The following is a 17741-nucleotide window of genomic DNA, read 5'->3' as shown; positions in this document are numbered from 1 at the left end:
TGAGGGCTTTATAAAAATCTGTATCACTTTGCATCCTAGAGCTGACACTCAAGATTAAATCAGTTATTCATAACTATTATGTTGCTTAAATGTTTTAAAAATATATCATTTAAAATAATGCTACAAACAAAGAAGATATGTTACTTGGAAAATTTGGGAGAGAAAGTAAGCAAGAAATTTCCGGATTTTTTTCCATCTCTAAATATATAGACTGGTACATATAACAATTTAGAATAACAACTTTTAAGTTAGTTTTTTATGAGTTGTATTAATATAATAAATTCATTAACAAGATATTGTCTATAAGAACAAATATCTTGAGAAAAAATAGAAATTTTTATTAAAAAAGTGTTGGAAGGAGATTATCAAGATCAGAATTAACAATTTGAGACAATCGAATACTTTCTGAACATTATTCTGAAAAAACTTTTGCTTGTATTTTTATGATCTTTATCTCTAGGGAAAAATAGGAAATGCTTTTATGAACCTATGATACATCGAAGAGGCTCTTCTAGTTACGTGTATTTTATGATGAAGATAAATTCTATTTTATGTCTGCTCTGTAAGTAAGAGCTAAAGGGAGAAAAACTCTGGGGACATTGAGCTATGACATGTTTTCAAGTTCATTAAAAATGAACTCTCCTTCCGGAATTGGCCTGTCGTTTCTTTTTGCATCATGCCTCAGAAAACAACAGGATAAATAAAACCACCCCCTTCCTGCAATCTCCATTAACTCTACTGTGTAAATGAACTATATCTCCTTTTTCAGAGTACAGTCATCCCCCCTTAATTGCAGGAAATAGTTCCAAGACCCCTATGGGAAACCTTGGATAGTACTTAACCTTATATATGCTTTTTGTTTTCCTTATTGAGAATGTTCACCTCTTCACTTAAAGGAAGCACTGTATAGCTTCTCTTTGGCATATCCGAATTGCCAGCATCATGACTTTTTCACGTTGGGGTCATTATTAAGTAAAATAAGGATAATGTGGACACAAGCACTGTGATTCTGAGACAGTCGATTTGATCACCAAGATGGCTATTAAGTGACTAACGAATGGGTGGAGAACATGTATAGTGTGAAGAAACTGGACAAAGGGATGTTGAGAGATTTCATCATACTACTCAGAATGGTGCACAATTTAAACGTTATGAATTATTTATTTCTGAATTTTTCCATTTAATATTTTCAGACTGTGGTTGACCAAGGGTAACTGAAACCATAGAAAGCAAAACCACAGATAAGCAGGTGCTGGAGAGGAATTCCCCACTTAAATGGCCAGTATTTCTAATCAGTCCTTTGTTCTGCTTCTCTAAACATGCTTGCTGGCATAGGCCAAAGATCTCAGGGTCAACTGAGAACTCACCCTCCCCTTAAGATATATTGCTTTTAGTGTTTAGACAGATATGTCCCCTCCCTTTAAGATGTATTGCTTTGGTGCTAGAAAAGATGTATTGCTTTAGTGCTTGTGAGAAAATCCCATGCTCTGTAACTGCTTGTAGCCCATAGCAATTTCAGGGGTCTGTGAATCAGCCCATGCCAACTGTAACAACGCGGGTCTAAAAGTGAAATTACCCCTAAGCTCTGGGCCCAGATTTTCAGAGCACTAGCTCTTCTGGGACCGCCAGTATAATAAAGCTGAGTTCTCTTTCTCTCTGGGTTACTGCTTGGATTTTCGCTGGCCTGACTTTTGGAGCTTTTAGGATTTTCCCATAACAGTACTACTATATAAAGAGATTTTATTTTTCACTAATAGTATTGAAAACTGCTAGTGTTCATTTTGTTCTTGTAGTGGAAAACAAAGGATTGACTTTCTTAAATCTAATTTTTTGGAATTTTTAACTCTATCAGGTGGCAACAATACCCAGATTTGGTCCCTGCTCTCATTATGGGTGGTAGAAATAAAACACGAATAGAGATAGAAAAGAAAAACCAGGAGAAGAAAAGGGGTTCATAAACAAATTTGGCATTAGTCTTTAGAATCTTATGAAGATGAGGGAGGATATTGATAGGTATGAATGAAATAGTGAGAGTCAACTTAAAGAACATTCACTAGACTGTACAGTACACCTGGAACTGTGTGTGGTAGGTACAGTGAGTTAAAAAAAAAATTACTGCCTTAAAGTGGCTTATGTCTAGCTATAAAAATAAATGTGAAACTAGCTAGCAGTGCGAGCTTTTGTAGCACCTACTCTAAGCCAAGCATCATGCTAAGCATTAGGAAATAAATAAGCTATAATAGCTCACATTTAATAAATAAGCACTCTGTGCCAGTCCTCTACTAACCCCTTTTCATGTATTTTCTTATTTAACCTTCATGACAATTCTATAAGTAGACACTATTATTCTCATTTTTTTCCAGTGGGTAAACTGAGATTTAGAAAGGTTAAATAACTTGCACAAGGCCAAGTAACTAGAAGAAACTGTGGTGGAGATGAAGTTTGAACCAAAGTAATTTAACTTCAGAACTAATGGATTCAATCACTATGCTGCTTCTCAAAATTCTTGACTTTGAGGAACTCAGATTTTTTTGTGGGAGGTAGTAACCCCTATGATAGATAATCATAAGAGAATAAATTGAGAGCATTCTGAGAGCAATTTACATTGTTGCAGGATGATGAGAGAGCCCACCCAGTCTGTAAGTCAGAGAAGCTTCACAGAGGTGGCCACCACTGAGCAAGGCCTTGAAAGATGAACAGGATTTCTCAGGGGCAGGGCATCCATAGTGCAATAAAGCAAACTCATGAAGGACTGAGGTTGAGGGAAAACATTTGGGAAGGGAAGCCAGACTTAGAAGAAGTATGTAAGACTTAAAGTGCAGCCAGAGATGTTGGGAGGTGGACACATGCCAATTGCACACGGTGTTCTCTCTACTTGGAATGCCACTCTTGCCCCTCTTCTGCCTATCCAATACTTATTCATCCTCCAGGACTAGACTCCTGTCAATTCCTACCTACTTCTCTAGGATTCCAGAAGCTAGAAGAGGTCTTTTTGCTTTATATATTTGATTTCATGGGCCTTGTACTTCTTTATTAGCTGTCTTTCTCCATTTATCTTATGCTCCTACAAGGGCAGAAGACCTTGTAGTTTTGTTCTGTACACTGTTTCATACTCAGCAAAATTCTGGACAAATAGTGACAACTAATATTTATTTGTTCAATAAATGAATAATGGGTGCTTTACAACCATTTGTTGTATGACTGAGGTTATTTCTGGCTTCTGTTTAGACGTTTTAGCTTTAAGATCTTAGGGTATAAATGTAAAATAGACTAAGGCAGAGAATTTGTTTGCTTTTTATTCAAAACAGAAGCACAAAAGCATTAGGGTTCTTAAAACGTGATGACATTAAGATAGAGTGACATCTGGTGGTGGCCCGTTAGACAATGTGTTTAAGAAACAGTGGCTACAAAAAGCCAAAAAATCAGATTCCTAGATATAAGATTAAGAACAATGAATTAAATACCGTAGAATATAAAAAGAAAACATTTAAATCCCTACCCTAGAAAAGCTTACAAAAAACGCTGGTTGTGGGTTTCTAATCCACTGGACTTTTAAAATAAGCGGTAGATTCCTTAAGAAAATGAATAGCTTTTACGAACATTGCAACACAGTGAATCGGTGGCGGGAAAAACAAATCGATTCATAGTGGTCTGAAGAAATATCCTGGCTTGACAAGAGACGCAAGTGTATAGAGAAAAATAGGAGGACTCAAAGTTCTCCGTATTTTGCAACGTCTGCCAGGTTAGAAGAGAAATTTATTCACAAGGCAGGATACCTTTAACGTCTGTCGGATACTTGGAAGGGACTATGGGTACCTACCCAGCCCGCTGAATGTTCAGTGGCCAGAAAAATTTCCCGGAATCTCACTGCGGGGAAAGGAAGGGACCGCGCGCGATGCGCGAGCAGCAGCCCGATCGCACGCTCGGCCTCCGATTGGTCGAGCCTGCCCGGCCTGCGGCGGGTTGGGGGGGGAGCGGAAGCGCGCTCTTTCAAACGCCGTTCGAACGTCGATGGACGCAGGCCACTTCCGGTGCAGCCATGGCGGCCAACGCTACCACTAACCCGTCGCAGCTGCTTCCTCTAGGTAACCGTTGTCCTGTGGGAAGAGGAGTCGGGAGCTGAAGCTCAGGGTTGGGGGCCGAGGGCTGCGGCCGAGGCAGCTCCCGGCCGAGTGTCAGGAAAACGTATGGGACCAGCTGCTGTCCCCTCCGCGGCTTGCCTCGAGGCTCCAGGTCTCTGCGGGCCAAGGCCGCCCGTGTCTCTTTACATTGTTGTAGGGTCCTTTAGGGGAGGGATTTGTGACTCCGCAAACCACACCGGCACCGGAAAAGGCCCACACTTAGGGAATGCGTCGTCAGCCTTCTTCGTTGTGAGCTCGCCTCTACAGTAATGGGTAGCGCTCTCATTCCTTAATCGCCTGGCGTTTAAGGTCCCCTGTCACATATCTGGCCTGTTACTGACAGAAGCACCGGGGTCTGGAATGAACCTTAAAAGAGGAATGTGGAAACGAGCTCTCTCATTCATTCATTCATTCATTCATTCAATAAGTTGAGCATCTGCTCACCACCCGCCCCCCAGACTCTAAGCTCTGAGTGCAGAAACTGTGGTTCTTTTTCCTTATCACTGTATCCCAACGGACAGCGGCATATACTGAGCCTTCAAAAAGTTTGTCAAGTGAAGGGAAATTTTTCAGTCACAGCTACATCCACTAACTCAGTCACTCTTCAGCTACGAAGTATTAGGACAAGGCATACCTGTCTTCCCCAGAGATCCCTTCTTGTCACTACCTCCCACACCCTGAGAAGTCTATCTTCTAACAGATAGCAGCTTGAACATCTCTTCAGCCGTTTTAGCGTTATTTGTTATGTTTATTTGTCCAGTATCCTAGCTCCTCCACTGGTTTGTGTGCTACTTGAAGGCAATGGGCGTGATTTAAATGTGTTGACAAGTGCCCAGCCTGGGGGTTGGGGGTGGGGAGTGGTTCGTATGTCAATCAGATAACCTGAAATAAAACCACAACCGCGGAAATTGCTACTTAAGAGAAGTAAGTGGAGAACAGGGAAAACTTTTAATGTAATGATTGAATAGAGATATGTAATATAAGATATAAAGTTTTTGAACGAATACTTTTTCTGGTTTATCTTTCACCATGTGCAAGTAATAAGTGCCAATAGGCACGCAAATATTTGTTGAAGTAATGAATGGGTAAAATCATCTTTTCCCTCTCTCCTTTTTTTGTCTTCTAAAAAAAAACCTACCCATAGAGCTTGTGGACAAGTGTATAGGATCAAGAATTCACATTGTAATGAAGAGTGATAAGGAAATCGTTGGCACGCTTCTAGGATTTGATGACTTTGTCAGTATCCTTTTATAAAGGTGATGGTGGTATGGGTTTTTCTACAGTATTTAAGAACAGAAGTAAGAACTATAGACAATTGGTACTTACTGATTATTATAATAAAAATCAAGATATTCTCAAGGAAGTTGTGGTAATAGTTTAAGTGGGGTGTGTGCTTAAAGGAGATTAAGTTTCAACCAATCACAGGCATTTTGAATTTGAGCCATTGTGTTAAATGTTACAATTAAAACTGAACAAAGGCAGAAGCCAGAGTAAATTCAACCTGATATTTATTTTCTTAACATCGAATTTCAGATATGGTACTGGAAGATGTCACCGAGTTGTGAGTAGTGTTGAAAATTAAAGAATTGGGGGCGAGGAATCTTTAAGGCAGTTTAGTACTGTTGAGTCAGTAAAATGATGAATGAGAAAACATTGCCTGTTGGAATTACCTTAAAGATAGAAATTTAACTATTGAGGCAAAGCTAGTAAAATTGAATCAGAGGGTTATTACCTTAATGTAATTATTTACTAAGTTGCTAGGACATTAGTAGAGACAAAGCTTTAAAGTAAAAGATACTTAAAAAGCCAGGAATCTTAGGGCTCAAGTCAAATCAAGGAACTGATAGTAAGAGCATTTAGTGCTCTTAAATTCATTGCTTTGCATATATGTATAAGATAAAATGTAAATGATAGCTCATTAATTACAAAAATCACAACCAGTATCTCTGTTTTCAGAACTAAATTGATTACAGATTGGTTTAATGGATAGGAATCAGTAGTAAGTAATAGTAAAAAGAGTGAGCATGTAAACATTTTATGTCATATTTGATCTCCTTGGCAAGTTTCAGCCCTAGTGGATGTGACTTTTAGGTCAATCAGGCCACTCTGTTGCTTTTGGGGAAGAATGTTCATGACCCAGTGAATCATCTTTGCCTCTGAAAGCTGTTGGTGTAATTGCCTGACCTCATGTTCACTCATATACAATAATAACCTTTTTTAGAGATTAAAACATTGGCTTTGATTATTTGTTTATCCTGATTCTTTTTTATCTGTTCATTCAGTGAAATCACACCAGAAGGAAGAAGGATTACTAAATTAGACCAGATTTTGCTAAATGGAAATAATATAACAATGGTAAGACACAGTAAAGCTGTTTTGTCTCGATGCTAGGCCATTTTTGTGGGGCAGGGATTACAGAGCTAAGCTTGGTTAAACGTTCGCAGCCCAGCGGTGCTCAGGATGGGAGGGGACGCTCTAGTGGTCCCGGCTGTAAAGCGGAGCTATCTTAGGCCTAAAGATAAGTTTGCTTGTGCTTTTTAATCTTTTATTTTACGAAAATTATCATTGAGACACTAAGTAATGATTAGCGATGTCGGAATTGTAAACAGGTGCCATGGAGAAAACGGGAGTGGGTAAGAGGGGCAGAGGGGCAGAGGCAGAAGTGGCTTTGGTGGATGAGGCGCGCTCAGGCGTTTTTAGGTGATGTCGTGATGGTGTCATTAAACTCTTTCTTCCTTTGCAGCTGGTTCCTGGAGGAGAAGGGCCTGAAGTGTGAATGGATTCCCTTGACTTTTGCTAGATTCTGTTTTGTCTTCTAATGACAACAAAATATAATTTTTTTTTTAAACCTTTCAATGTTTGGATTCTGTGAAGCTAAGTTTCCCGTTAAAGGGGAATGCTTTGAAGAGGCATTGTAAATGCCATTTTTGTAAGTTGATTATCATTATCTTGGAAAAAAGAACAGTTTGTTCTTTGAAGATTAAAATAAAAATGTTTTGGATAATTGTCATTTTATTTCTTATACTGCAGTAGTCAGTGGAACAGAGCTTGTAGTTATTTTGCCAATTGCTTTCTTGTCATTTCATACCTGTTTGCTTCCTCATTCACGTGACCATTCGATTCTCAAACGTTGTTCCAAACAAAATGACAAACTTTGATTTCCAACAGGTGCATTTAAAAAACCTGAAATGATTAATTACACAGTTCTGTTCAAACTGTGATGCTCTGAAATGAGGATTTTTCTACTGAACTCATTAATTCCTATTGAAAACAAACAAGCAAAATGCACAGATAGTGTATGCACATTGTAGAAGTATAGATAAGTAAAAAGAAAAATATACTTTGCCGAATATCCTCTTAGACTTTCTCACTCAGTACATATTTTATTTTTACAAAAACTTTTTCACCTTAAATATACCGTTTCATAGCTTCCATTTAAAACTTTTTTTGAATTTAAATGATAAACGTTTTTCCATGTCAGATAGGTCAGCAACATTAACGTGCGCATAGTATTGCATTAAATAGATTTACCCTAACTTATTTAGCCTATTCTTGTTGCCATTGTAGTCTAACTAGGTCTTCTACCCATAGGTGCCGGTGTATACGTTTTTATTTTTCTGAGAATAAATTCATAAATGTGTAAGGTGAAAGGGCATATATTGTCATGTTACCAACAAAAAGTTTGTTCCAATGTACACCATTGCCAGCAGTTTTAAACAGTGCCCTTTACGTACGTAACGCCATTGGCAATGTTCTAGCTTCTCTCGTTGCCGTTGTGATAGGCGAAACCTGGTATGTTTAAAATTTTTAAAATTAATTTTGATCTCATTTGTATTTTATGAATTGCTTATATGATACTTTTATTATTGAGATGCTCGGCTTGTTACTAATCTGTAAGAATTCTTAATGGTTACTCTTAGTCACATTTTGCAGGTAAATCCCCCAGTTTGTAATTTGCCTGGTAGTGGTACTTTTTTTTTTTTGACATAAATAATGTATTTTTATGTAGTCATATGTTGGTCTTTTTTGGTTTTTGTCTATGGTACACATGGATTAGAAAAACTTTTGCTGTGATTATATATATTTTTTGCTACTTTGTGTTCTCTCTGTTTCATTTAAATCTTGAATCCACCTTCAATTTTAGTGTTTCCACATGAAAAAAGGACTCGACTTAATTTCTAAAAACAAAGCCCTGGTCTGTGGTAGTTTTTGATTTTCATGGTGCAAATGCTCCTACAGTGGCTGATTTCAGGCTGCCAAGAGTTTAACAGCTGGTTCTGGGGAGCCTGTTGCCGCAAGTCACTGCTTCTGACCTTTGTTTGGGGGAATGCTTTTCTCCTGTTGTTTGTTTCCTTTTGGAGGGAGGTTAAATGTTTACCATCCTCCTTCCACCTTTTTACTCGCTGTCCTACCCAAGCTGAGCGTGAAATTTTTTCCTCCCAGGAGGTTGTAGCCTGCAGGGAGCAGTGTTCTCAGTTCCAATGGGCCGTGAGCGTTAGAGGAGCCTGACCTCACTTAGGCCTGTGATTACCTAGTCTGTGGCTAGGTGACTGAGTTGACTTCTGAGGTTCAGTAGTAGGAAATTCACTTGTCTATCGATAAACTACATCTCTTAATCTAGTCTTTAACGGTAATAAAAATGGTGTGATTATCCCATCTGCTTACACTGTCTTATATTGCAATTCATTCAGAGCAGGTACTGTTCTAATTAAGGGTTCTAATTAAGGTTGACACTCCTGTGCATTGTAGGAGGTTCGGCAGCATCCTGGCTTCTACCCATAGCTGCCGGTGGCATCCTTCCTCTTCCCTGCTCCCCCTCATGATGGTTGGTATTTGAGAGTGACTTCATGATAGACTGTGTTCTGGTTCTCCAAGGCTTTAACTGTTAAGCCCAGTGGGTGAAAAGAACAAGAAGGATGGGAAGAGTAAGGGAGGAATGCTGCTTTTCCACTTCCGGTGTTTTTTTTTCCCTACATGGAGGAAGATTAATGAGTGTAATAATGCACCTGGCCTCTTTTCGTCCCTTTGTTTCCTCCACCCCAGAAGACATGGAGTGACTTATCTGATTAAATATGAGAAGAGGGATACTGAGCATGTTTGCCAAAACCCCTTTTTCCTCTTGGGGTTGACTTGCCTTCAGGGAGCATATGTTATGCTCTCCTTATAGGGGCCTGCATGAAGACATGGAGGAGTCTGGTGTGGTCCAGCAGTGCCTGGGGTTTTGTGGGTACATCTGAATAATTTGGGAGTTCCATACTCAGAAGTTAACTATAATCCACAGATAAAAGCTATATCATCCACCTAGGGTCTGTCAGTAATAAAAATATTTTGACCCTTGTCTGTTTATCATTTTGTCTTTTTTTTTTTCATTTGGTTCAGAACTCAATCGTGAAAGAAAGATGCTAATTATTTGTCTCCTCAAAGACTCCAAAAGCCTCAAGTCTCTGCTGTACCGGTACAGTAACCTCTGTTTTCCTGACTGCCGCCTGTCTCAGCCCCGCACGTCTGTCCTCCGCAGCCATTAGAGCATTTAGTGAGCTAAAATGCAGAATGTGGTCATGGGATACTCTGGCTTTCAAGCCTTTCAGTAACATCCTCAGTACAACAGAAGTCCACATTCCTTAATAGGATACCGTGAGGGATACCTGTTGACCTTGTGAACCACAGCTAGGTTTTGCCTTAGTAAAACAATTCGTAACGCTGACTGTTCCCTCTCTTTGGATTTTTGGATTTACTCATGTTTGGCCCCTGTGGGAATACTCTTGTCTTTAAACTCTTCATTTGGTTTTCTTCTAAAGTGTTGCTTCCTCCAGGAAGTCCTACAGGATCCCCCACCCTTCTACCACTTCTCAGTGCTTATACTTGGCCAGTCATGGAGACTTCAAAGTACTTTTCATTTATGCTGTTTTGAACAGCTGCTCCCTTCTTAAAAAAAAAATCCTTAAGCAGTTAATGGCATGCAAAGTTCTGGTTTCAAAGGAGACATCCTGCCACTAACACCAGCATCACCATCTGAATATCTTAAAAAATTTTTTTCATTCTATAAGGTGATATTAGGGATATTACAGGATCTTATTGAATTTTGTGAATAATGTATTATTAATGAATTAATGATTTAATCGATATAAATGTGGAAACGAACAAAGAAGAGACCCAAATATGGACCAATGGTGAAGACTGGTGGCATACGAGTCATGGATGATGAAAATACGTGTTTGACACTCAGGTCTGATGTGGAACATAACTAGTCTCTCTATTGGGACTTTCTACAGAGAGATGTTAGGAATACACAAAGGTGATATTCTTGTGTTGATTTTATAGACATAGATTTGGTATTAATGGAATAATAGAACCGTTAAATATTAATAAATGTATAAAGAACAGAGTGAAGCATTGTTCAACTATGACCATGTGTTGTGAGGCACAGTATATTATTGATAACCATCGAGAACCCTGATGGCCATTAAGATGTAGATGGAATAAGGTCTCAACTCTGACTAAGATTGTAAATATTCTGCTAAGGAATTTTATTGTTCTGGGTTAGCTTCCAGATTAAGCTTTTTCTTTTGTTAAGATAAAAATTATATACACTAAGGAAAAAACCCTAAATACTGAATGAAATGTAGAAACCAAGGATTAATGGTGATTAGGTGATTATCTGAATACCTTAAAGAGTTTGGCCGGCGTGGTTGATTAACTCAGTGCAGAGGTGAAATTGGGTGCTGGCTGTTAGCAGGGAAGGTCAGAAGCAGAAATTCGGGGAGCTCCAGCAGGATCTGGTGCCTGCGAGTCCCACTTACTGATGTCTCTAAGTAGTATAGCTGGCACTTGATCTCAGGTCAGCCTGATGCCCCAAACTGTGTTTTGTCTACGCCAGTCACGAGGAGTGTGCAGGTCAGTGGGCATGAGGCTGGAGCAGAGAATGGCCAGAAAACAGGCTTAATCTATTTAATCCTGGCTGAATCTTTGGTTATTAGATTTTGTATTCTTAAATTTAATAGGAAATCATGTATGACATTAGCTGGTCACCAGAGGGCGCTGTGGAACAGGCAGCTAGCTGCTAAAGCCAAGACTTTATAGTTTTCCTCCGAACTTCGTTAGAAGAGTTCAAGGGACGGTGGTGACCACTGGTTGATCAGAAAGCTGGACCCGAGCAGTCGGAGGCTCCTCAGCCCACCCCCCTGGCCTTGAAACGTACGTTCTGCCCACAGTAGGAACAGTGGGAACCGTTTCAAGGATGTAGCCTTGAAAGTAAGGTGTTGAGACCAGCCATCTGGATGGATGATGTGACTGAAGCCAGGTAGGACCTCTATACGCACGTTTAAGATTTGGATGGATGGGTGCGGGTCTTCTCATTTTTGGGTCGCGCAAGACAAGCCTCCTAAGTAAGATCTCTTGCTACTTACCAATCTGGAGGCTCTGCCTGAGGGTCCTTGCCCTCCATACCTGGGGCCAGTTTCACATTTCACCTGGCAAGCTGCACAGGTTTCCTTTTGAACCTGTATTTGAGTTCAGTTTCCTGGCTTTCCACTCTGCTGTACTCACTATCGCATCTCGCCACAAGGGCAGGTAAGGGGTCGAATCTGCTATTTTACACTTCTTTTCGAAAAAGAGGAATCTTTTTCTGTTGTAAAAGATTGTCTATAATGTGAATGAAAACATGCACTTAGAATCAGACTTATGTAGACTCTAATCCCGGTCAATTTATTAGTTACGCGAGTGTAGACGGCTACTTCGTGTCTTTGGGTTAAATTCTTTCATTTATAAATTGGGAAAAATAACCACCTCAGCATTGTAAAAATTCACAAAGATGATAAATATAAAGTGCCCAGTATAGTTTTGCTCACAGGAAGTGCTCAATAAGTAAATGGTGGTAGTTATTACTGCTATTTAAAGAGCCTCCATATCAACTTACTTTTATGGTTCTTCCATTACAGCAAATCTGTTTCAACAATTCCAGCTCCCTCTTAGCTTGGACAGTTGATAACATTTCCCCCAAGGACTGAGCCCCTAGTCATCTTCGAATCTTCTGTCACAGAGCAGAGGGGCTCAAATGATATTTGTTGAATTAAATGGCGACAGTAGAGTAGGAAGCTATCTTGTCTCATAATTGCTGCCTTTGGACCAGGGGCCCCATTAACACTTCCTCATAGCAACCCTGTTATTTGTCATTGGTGAGGTCACTTCTCAGAGGGCAGTCAGAAATGGGAAGGACCTTATTTTTCCCTCTGCATCGCCTGGAGAGCATCTCTCAGTGATTGCATCTGAAAGTGTGACCTTTAATTAGTGGATAAAACTGAGTCGGGCAAGAGGCAGTCTGTGCCAGAGAGAAGATGAGAAAAGGCTGGGGAACAAGTGCCATGCTCAGTGGGGCAGTTGGGCCCAGGTTTTTTCCTAGATCCAGATTGGGGGTTCCCTTCACCTCAGGTGGAGATTGCAGAAGCTTAAGGAACTTTCCATAGTGATTGGAACCACCAACGATCCCCTACTGACACCTAGTTTCTTCTACCTGACATTTATTTAGAAAATAAATAATGAGCTCCCGAGAGGTGAGGACCTTACCCAACGAAGCCTGGCCTCCAGCTGGCCTAGTAGCTGGTGCTTGAGGATGACACGGGCTTGCACTGAGATCTGTGGCGTCTCAGGTCATGGGATCCAAGGTGTGATGGGTTGGAAAGGAGTTTCCAACACGTCTAGGCCCAGTCCTGCTCTTTAGAGATGGGGACCCCTAGGTCCAGAGAGGGGCCCTGACTCGCCTGAGAGACTTGGGCTGAGCTGGAACCAGTGCTTACGTCCCTGGGACCTGGTTCAGAGCTCCCCGCTGTACCGCTGCATTCATGACCAGGTGGTGATGATTGCTTCCCTGGGTAAAATTCCCCCCTTCTGCTTCAGAAGCTGATTGAAATCGCTTGTGCTTTTGAGCCCCTGCACTCCCCCATGGGTGACCTAGAATTAATGCTTTCCCGGTTTATTTCCAAAGCGCCGTCAAAGCGCGGTCTTTCCCGTACAGGTGAGCACTGCAAGGAGCGATGCATCATCTGCCTTGGCCCCTGGCACCTTGCAGCCAAAGGGCAAAGAGGAAGGGGCGGTGTTAGTTGGGACAGGAGCTGGAAGGCAAGAGGGCCCAGGAAGGAATTTAAAAGGAGCATGGCAGTGGGGTGAACCTGGCTTCTCCTACCTGATCTGTCACTTCTCAGTGCGTGACCTTGGAGAAGTAAGTCTTAGCGCCCTTCCTTAAGTGGGAATGATGATGCGTACTTCGGAGTTACATGAGAATAAAATGTATGATAAATGTACATTATATCACATAGAAGATATAGAAAAGGTAATATATATGAAGTATGTAAGATCTGAAAGCACCCACCGTGCCGGCTGCGCAGTGGGCAGCCCACGGGTCAGTCTCCTCCCTCCCTGCTGGAAACCACAGTGGCCCGAGTGCCTGGCCACCGCCCCCGCCGCCGCCCCGCCCCTCGGGCCTCAGTGGTGCGGGCTGCATGTTACAATGATAAAGATCAGAGCAGTGAGTGTTTCGTTGTTGTCTTTAAGAATAAAAAGGGACATTTGTTGTTTCACATAATTTAACATTCCGGCTCGGCTGGACCCGTGGGTTCTAATGCTGTCAGCAGACGCAGTCTCTCTGTGCCTCGGTCCGCTCTCCTCTGTATTTCTTCATTTTCGCTCAAGCTCGCCGCTGATGGAGGTGAGAGCGAGATGCAGACCCACGTGCTCGTGTCAGCAGAAAGCCCCGCATAAAGAACACCAACAGAAGTGACAGTAAGGTTATGTTTTTGCAGGAGACCCTGGAAACCTGATTTTTGCCACCTCTTTCTGAGTGGTATCCAGGAGAAATATATGCATAGAGGTTAATAAATACCTTTTATTCTTGGACATGGTAGTGGAAACTGCTAGTTGTCCCCCATCTTTCAATCTCTTTACATGGTTGCCTGGCTAAAGACTACATGTCTCAGTCTCCCTTTCAGCAAAGTGGGGTCACGTAGGAATCATGCATGAGATTCTGGCCAATGGGGTGTGAATGAAGTGATGGAGTAAGAGATGGCATATGGGGTGATAAGAAGTAGTTCCTGGCAATTGTGGAGCTGCCGTCCTAGTTGGCCATTTGCATGAGCGAGAAGTAAACTACCTTACTGAAGCCATTTGGTTAAACCAAACCAAGACATAATGCAAAATACGGCAGGCATCCTAGTGAGCTAGATTAGACCATGTGTGAACTCCTTTTGCCTAGACTAGAGACTGCATTGGGCCTAGACTCAGAGTAGGTTGAAGAAAAGCCAGGATTTTCCCAAGCAAAACTTGCAACAGCTTTGCTGGGAGAGAACTGTTTTCAGTTGGTTCAGGTGGATGTGGGTGGTTCTCAGAAGCTGGGAAAGGCTGCGCGTGTGAGCAAAGCTCGTCTGGCATTAACTTTACCAACTCCTTTACATTTTCTTTTCCAGGCCAAACAAACAGTATTTGTTTTTGGCAAATTCCCAAATTTAATTTCTTTCTTGGGCCCCCTTTTACCATTTCCCAGTCTCTTTTCTTTGGCTATGATACAACCAAAATATAAAGTTAAAAATATTTCCATTCTTAAAATAACCCAAATCCTTAATGGATTGCTTTTTACCTTTATGATTCTGATTATTTGTCTTGGGCCAATGACACCTGCTAGGAAAGTGAACTCCCCACCTGTGGCTTAAAGCGCAAACCCAGGTTGTAGCTTTGAGGGGAATCTGAAGGAACCTCCTTAAAAACCCAAGGCCCTTAGGAAGGTGTGAGACGGTCAGATTCTGGTCGGGATCTCCATGGCCCAGGCGGTGGGACCAGCCATTTTGTGAATCAGTTGATAAAGTGGATGACCAGGATGGCGAGAAATGTGTCTTCACATTCTCACTCTAGCTCTGAAGGGCAGGACAGATTGGCATAACTCTGTGTAGTAGGCAGACGAAATGTGAGGTGTGGTGTAAAAGCCCTGTGCTTGGGGACTTGGCCTACCTCGTCGCCACCAGCTGAGTGGTCTTGAGTAGGTAACATTTAGTGTGCCCCTTCCCTTGTGTCAGGCACTGGTCCAACCATGCTCCTCCTCACAACTCAGTGAGGTGGCGTGGGTTATTGTCCCCTGTATCAAGTTAGGATTCTCCAGAGAAACTGAACCAATAGGAGATGTGTATGGATATGTCTACCTACCTATCATCTCTCTATTTCAAGGAATTAATTTATACCACTATGGGGGTTGGTGAGTCCAAAGTCCATAGGGCAAGCCAGTGGGTTTCAGCAAGAGCAGGTGTTGCTGGAGGCAGAATTTCCTCTTTGTCTGGGAAACCTTAGTTGACGGTCTTAAAGACTTTCCACTGATTGGATGAAACCCGCCAGCATTATCGCCCTTGTTGAAAGTCACCTGATTGTAGCTATTAACCACAACTTCACAATATCTTCACAGCGATGCCTAGATCAGCATTTCATTAAATAACTGGGTACTATAGCCTTGCCAAGTTGACACAAAACTAACCATCACACCCCCTTGTACAGATGAAGAAACTGAGGCAGAGAGTCAGGCATGCATAAGGTCTGGGCTGGGGTATGGCAGAGTCAGAAATTTCAGCCCAGGCTCCAAAGCCGTGGCCTTCACCGTGTGCTGCTCCACGGCCTAACTGCAATTTCAAGTGCAGAAGAGGCCAGTGCCTGCCTCTTCCTACTTGCAGGCTTCCTGGACTTACTTATGTGCTTTTATTCTGTCTCGCTGCAAATTAGATCCGAGGAGGCCCTGAGAAATCAACCAGACAATTCCCACAAAAGTGTTTTGGAGAATATTAAGGGAACGAAAAGGAAACCAGCGTCGACCGTACACCTGTATGTGCAGACACAATGTCACATCTGCATATTCATTGTCTAATTCAATACTCACAAAAACCGCAAATCCTTCATCACTCGAAGTTGTTTATTCATATTTGTACGGTTGATGCTTTTTCACAGGACCAGAAAGTCATAGATGTGGACGCCCATTAAATGGCAATGAATCAATGGAATTGGTGTCCAGTGCTGTAGCATGAAACCAAGATGTGATCGCTGGTGGGTAAGAGCTTTTGGGGCGGAGCAAAGGGTTTTATATGTGAATCTGCATCTTCCCGGGATGAAAGAATAACCCCAGCTCTGCTGCTCTGGCGCGGGAAAGAGGAGTCTTCTCCAGAGGCTCACTGGGGGAATCAGCTGCCGGCGAACCTGCTAAAATTATCTACTTTTGTGCCACACACTCCCCAGGCAGGAAAACACTGCCACTGATGTCACCTGGACTCTCTAAAACTTGCTCCTCCTGTAGGCAGTCTCTCCACTGAAGCAGCTCTGAATCGCGGCACTGCCCAGCCCTGGTGGGAGGCACATGTGTAGATTCTGTTCTATGGCTTGTTCCACATCAATCCCTCCTGAAGGTCTGGGTTCTGGGAACTAGAGCAGGTGCTCTCAGTGCCTCCTGCAGTATCCCCTTGGCCCACCCTGGAGGTCACCCGTAACTTGAGTGGACAGATTCCATATCACACCAATGGCCTCCTACCTCAAGCACATGGTTCTATTTAAAGGTTTTCTCTGGCCCGGTGAGTATGCGATGCTTGAAGTGCTGGGGAGTTAGGACCCCAGGAGCGACTCTCAACGAATGGAGACAGAAGGCGCTGGGTAAAAATCCCAGCCATCTTGCTCGTTGGTGGGGCGATTCTGAGGTGTGTCCTACTCAGCCTCTCGGAGGGGCCGCAGTCGTCCACAGCAGCAGAGCAACCACTAACACATCCTACCTCACACCCTGGAACATACTTCTCTGCTCCCTCACTTGTTTCCTGGGTCGACCTCGGAAGTACTTGTACCCCGGTTATTTTCAGGATCTGCTGGGGGAACTCCAACCAAGAGAGAAACTCATAGCCCTATGGCCTTCTGAGAGGTAGGCCTTGCTTCTCCACCCCGGCCCAGTATCTCTTCTTCCTTTCTTACGAACTCCTGCTCTACTTCACAACTGCCGTTTTTTGTGTATCTGGAAGGGGAAGGATTCAACCCCCAAGACAGTGGAAAATAACAGTGTCTCTAATTCTCCTTTCCAAGCCAAGGGTGTCTCTCACCCAGAGAGAAAGAAGGCACTTTCTTTTGTCCTGCTAATCTGATTGCAGTTGTCAGAGTCCACTTATTATCTATAATAACACCTGGTGGGGTTATTTTTAAGAAATAGTTTTGCAAATGAAGGCTCCCTTCCCGTAGAATGAGAACTCTCTGCAGTTCGTTATGCAGCTGAGCATAACCATCGCAGGGGACACTTAGGATCGTCCTCCCAGGACCCCTTTTCCAGGAACTGCCTCTTCCTCCATCCTCCCAGTCAGCCCAGAAGTTGCTGTGTTAGTGCAGAGTGACTCCCAACCCCTGGCTCCAGTTATTCGTTCAGAGATTGGCATCTGACCCAAGCTCCTCCCATGAGGCACTTTCCAAAGACTTTTTTAATGAGAGTTTATCTGAGTTTATCTGAACCAAGCTGATGACATGCTGGGAAGAAAGCTCTCAAATGCTCCCCCAAAGGTTTTTGACTTGAGACCAGAGAGGCCTTGAGTTCAGTCCTTCTCCAGTAGCTGACGCTGTGAGATGTAATCGTTC

General features: G+C 42.4%; 1 protein-coding gene, 1 long non-coding RNA gene and 1 other non-coding gene across 3 annotated transcripts in view; all 3 read left to right on the top strand.

Annotated features, from left to right (window-relative positions):
- Positions 1–3938: 3938 nt before the first annotated feature.
- On the top strand, positions 3939–7125 carry LSM5 (LSM5 homolog, U6 small nuclear RNA and mRNA degradation associated). The gene is made up of 5 exons (XM_011362466.2): positions 3939–4085; positions 5266–5361; positions 5655–5682; positions 6404–6476; positions 6865–7125. The coding sequence occupies exons 1-5, from the start codon at positions 4040–4042 to the stop codon at positions 6895–6897; spliced, it is 276 nt and encodes a 91-aa protein (XP_011360768.1). The 5' UTR covers positions 3939–4039; the 3' UTR covers positions 6898–7125.
- A 3156-nt stretch (positions 7126–10281) lies between these two features.
- On the top strand, positions 10282–10353 carry LOC111741256. Its single transcript, XR_002780945.1, has one exon. It is a non-coding gene; the product is annotated as a small nucleolar RNA SNORD113/SNORD114 family (small nucleolar RNA).
- An 879-nt stretch (positions 10354–11232) lies between these two features.
- The window catches only part of LOC111741243, a 10666-nt gene continuing 4157 nt past the window's right edge, over positions 11233–17741 (top strand). The window contains exons 1-2 of the long non-coding RNA XR_002780933.1: positions 11233–11421; positions 15870–16187. This is a non-coding gene — a long non-coding RNA (uncharacterized LOC111741243). The remainder of the gene's footprint in view (positions 11422–15869; positions 16188–17741) is intronic.

The sequence above is a fragment of the Pteropus vampyrus genome, unplaced genomic scaffold (assembly GCF_000151845.1).
Source record: "Pteropus vampyrus isolate Shadow unplaced genomic scaffold, Pvam_2.0 Scaffold75, whole genome shotgun sequence".
NCBI classification, from domain to species: domain Eukaryota; kingdom Metazoa; phylum Chordata; class Mammalia; order Chiroptera; family Pteropodidae; genus Pteropus; species Pteropus vampyrus.
This window is presented reverse-complemented; position numbering and strand designations above follow the sequence as displayed.

Bases quoted from the DNA above. Each gene is read 5' to 3' on its own strand.
- LSM5 (XM_011362466.2), top strand. From the start codon at position 4,040: ATGGCGGCCAACGCTACCACTAACCCGTCGCAGCTGCTTCCTCTAG. The intron at 5,683-6,403 runs GTGAGTAGTGTT...CTGTTCATTCAG, and splicing joins CTGGAAGATGTCACCGAGTT to TGAAATCACACCAGAAGGAA. The intron at 6,477-6,864 runs GTAAGACACAGT...CTTCCTTTGCAG, and splicing joins ATGGAAATAATATAACAATG to CTGGTTCCTGGAGGAGAAGG.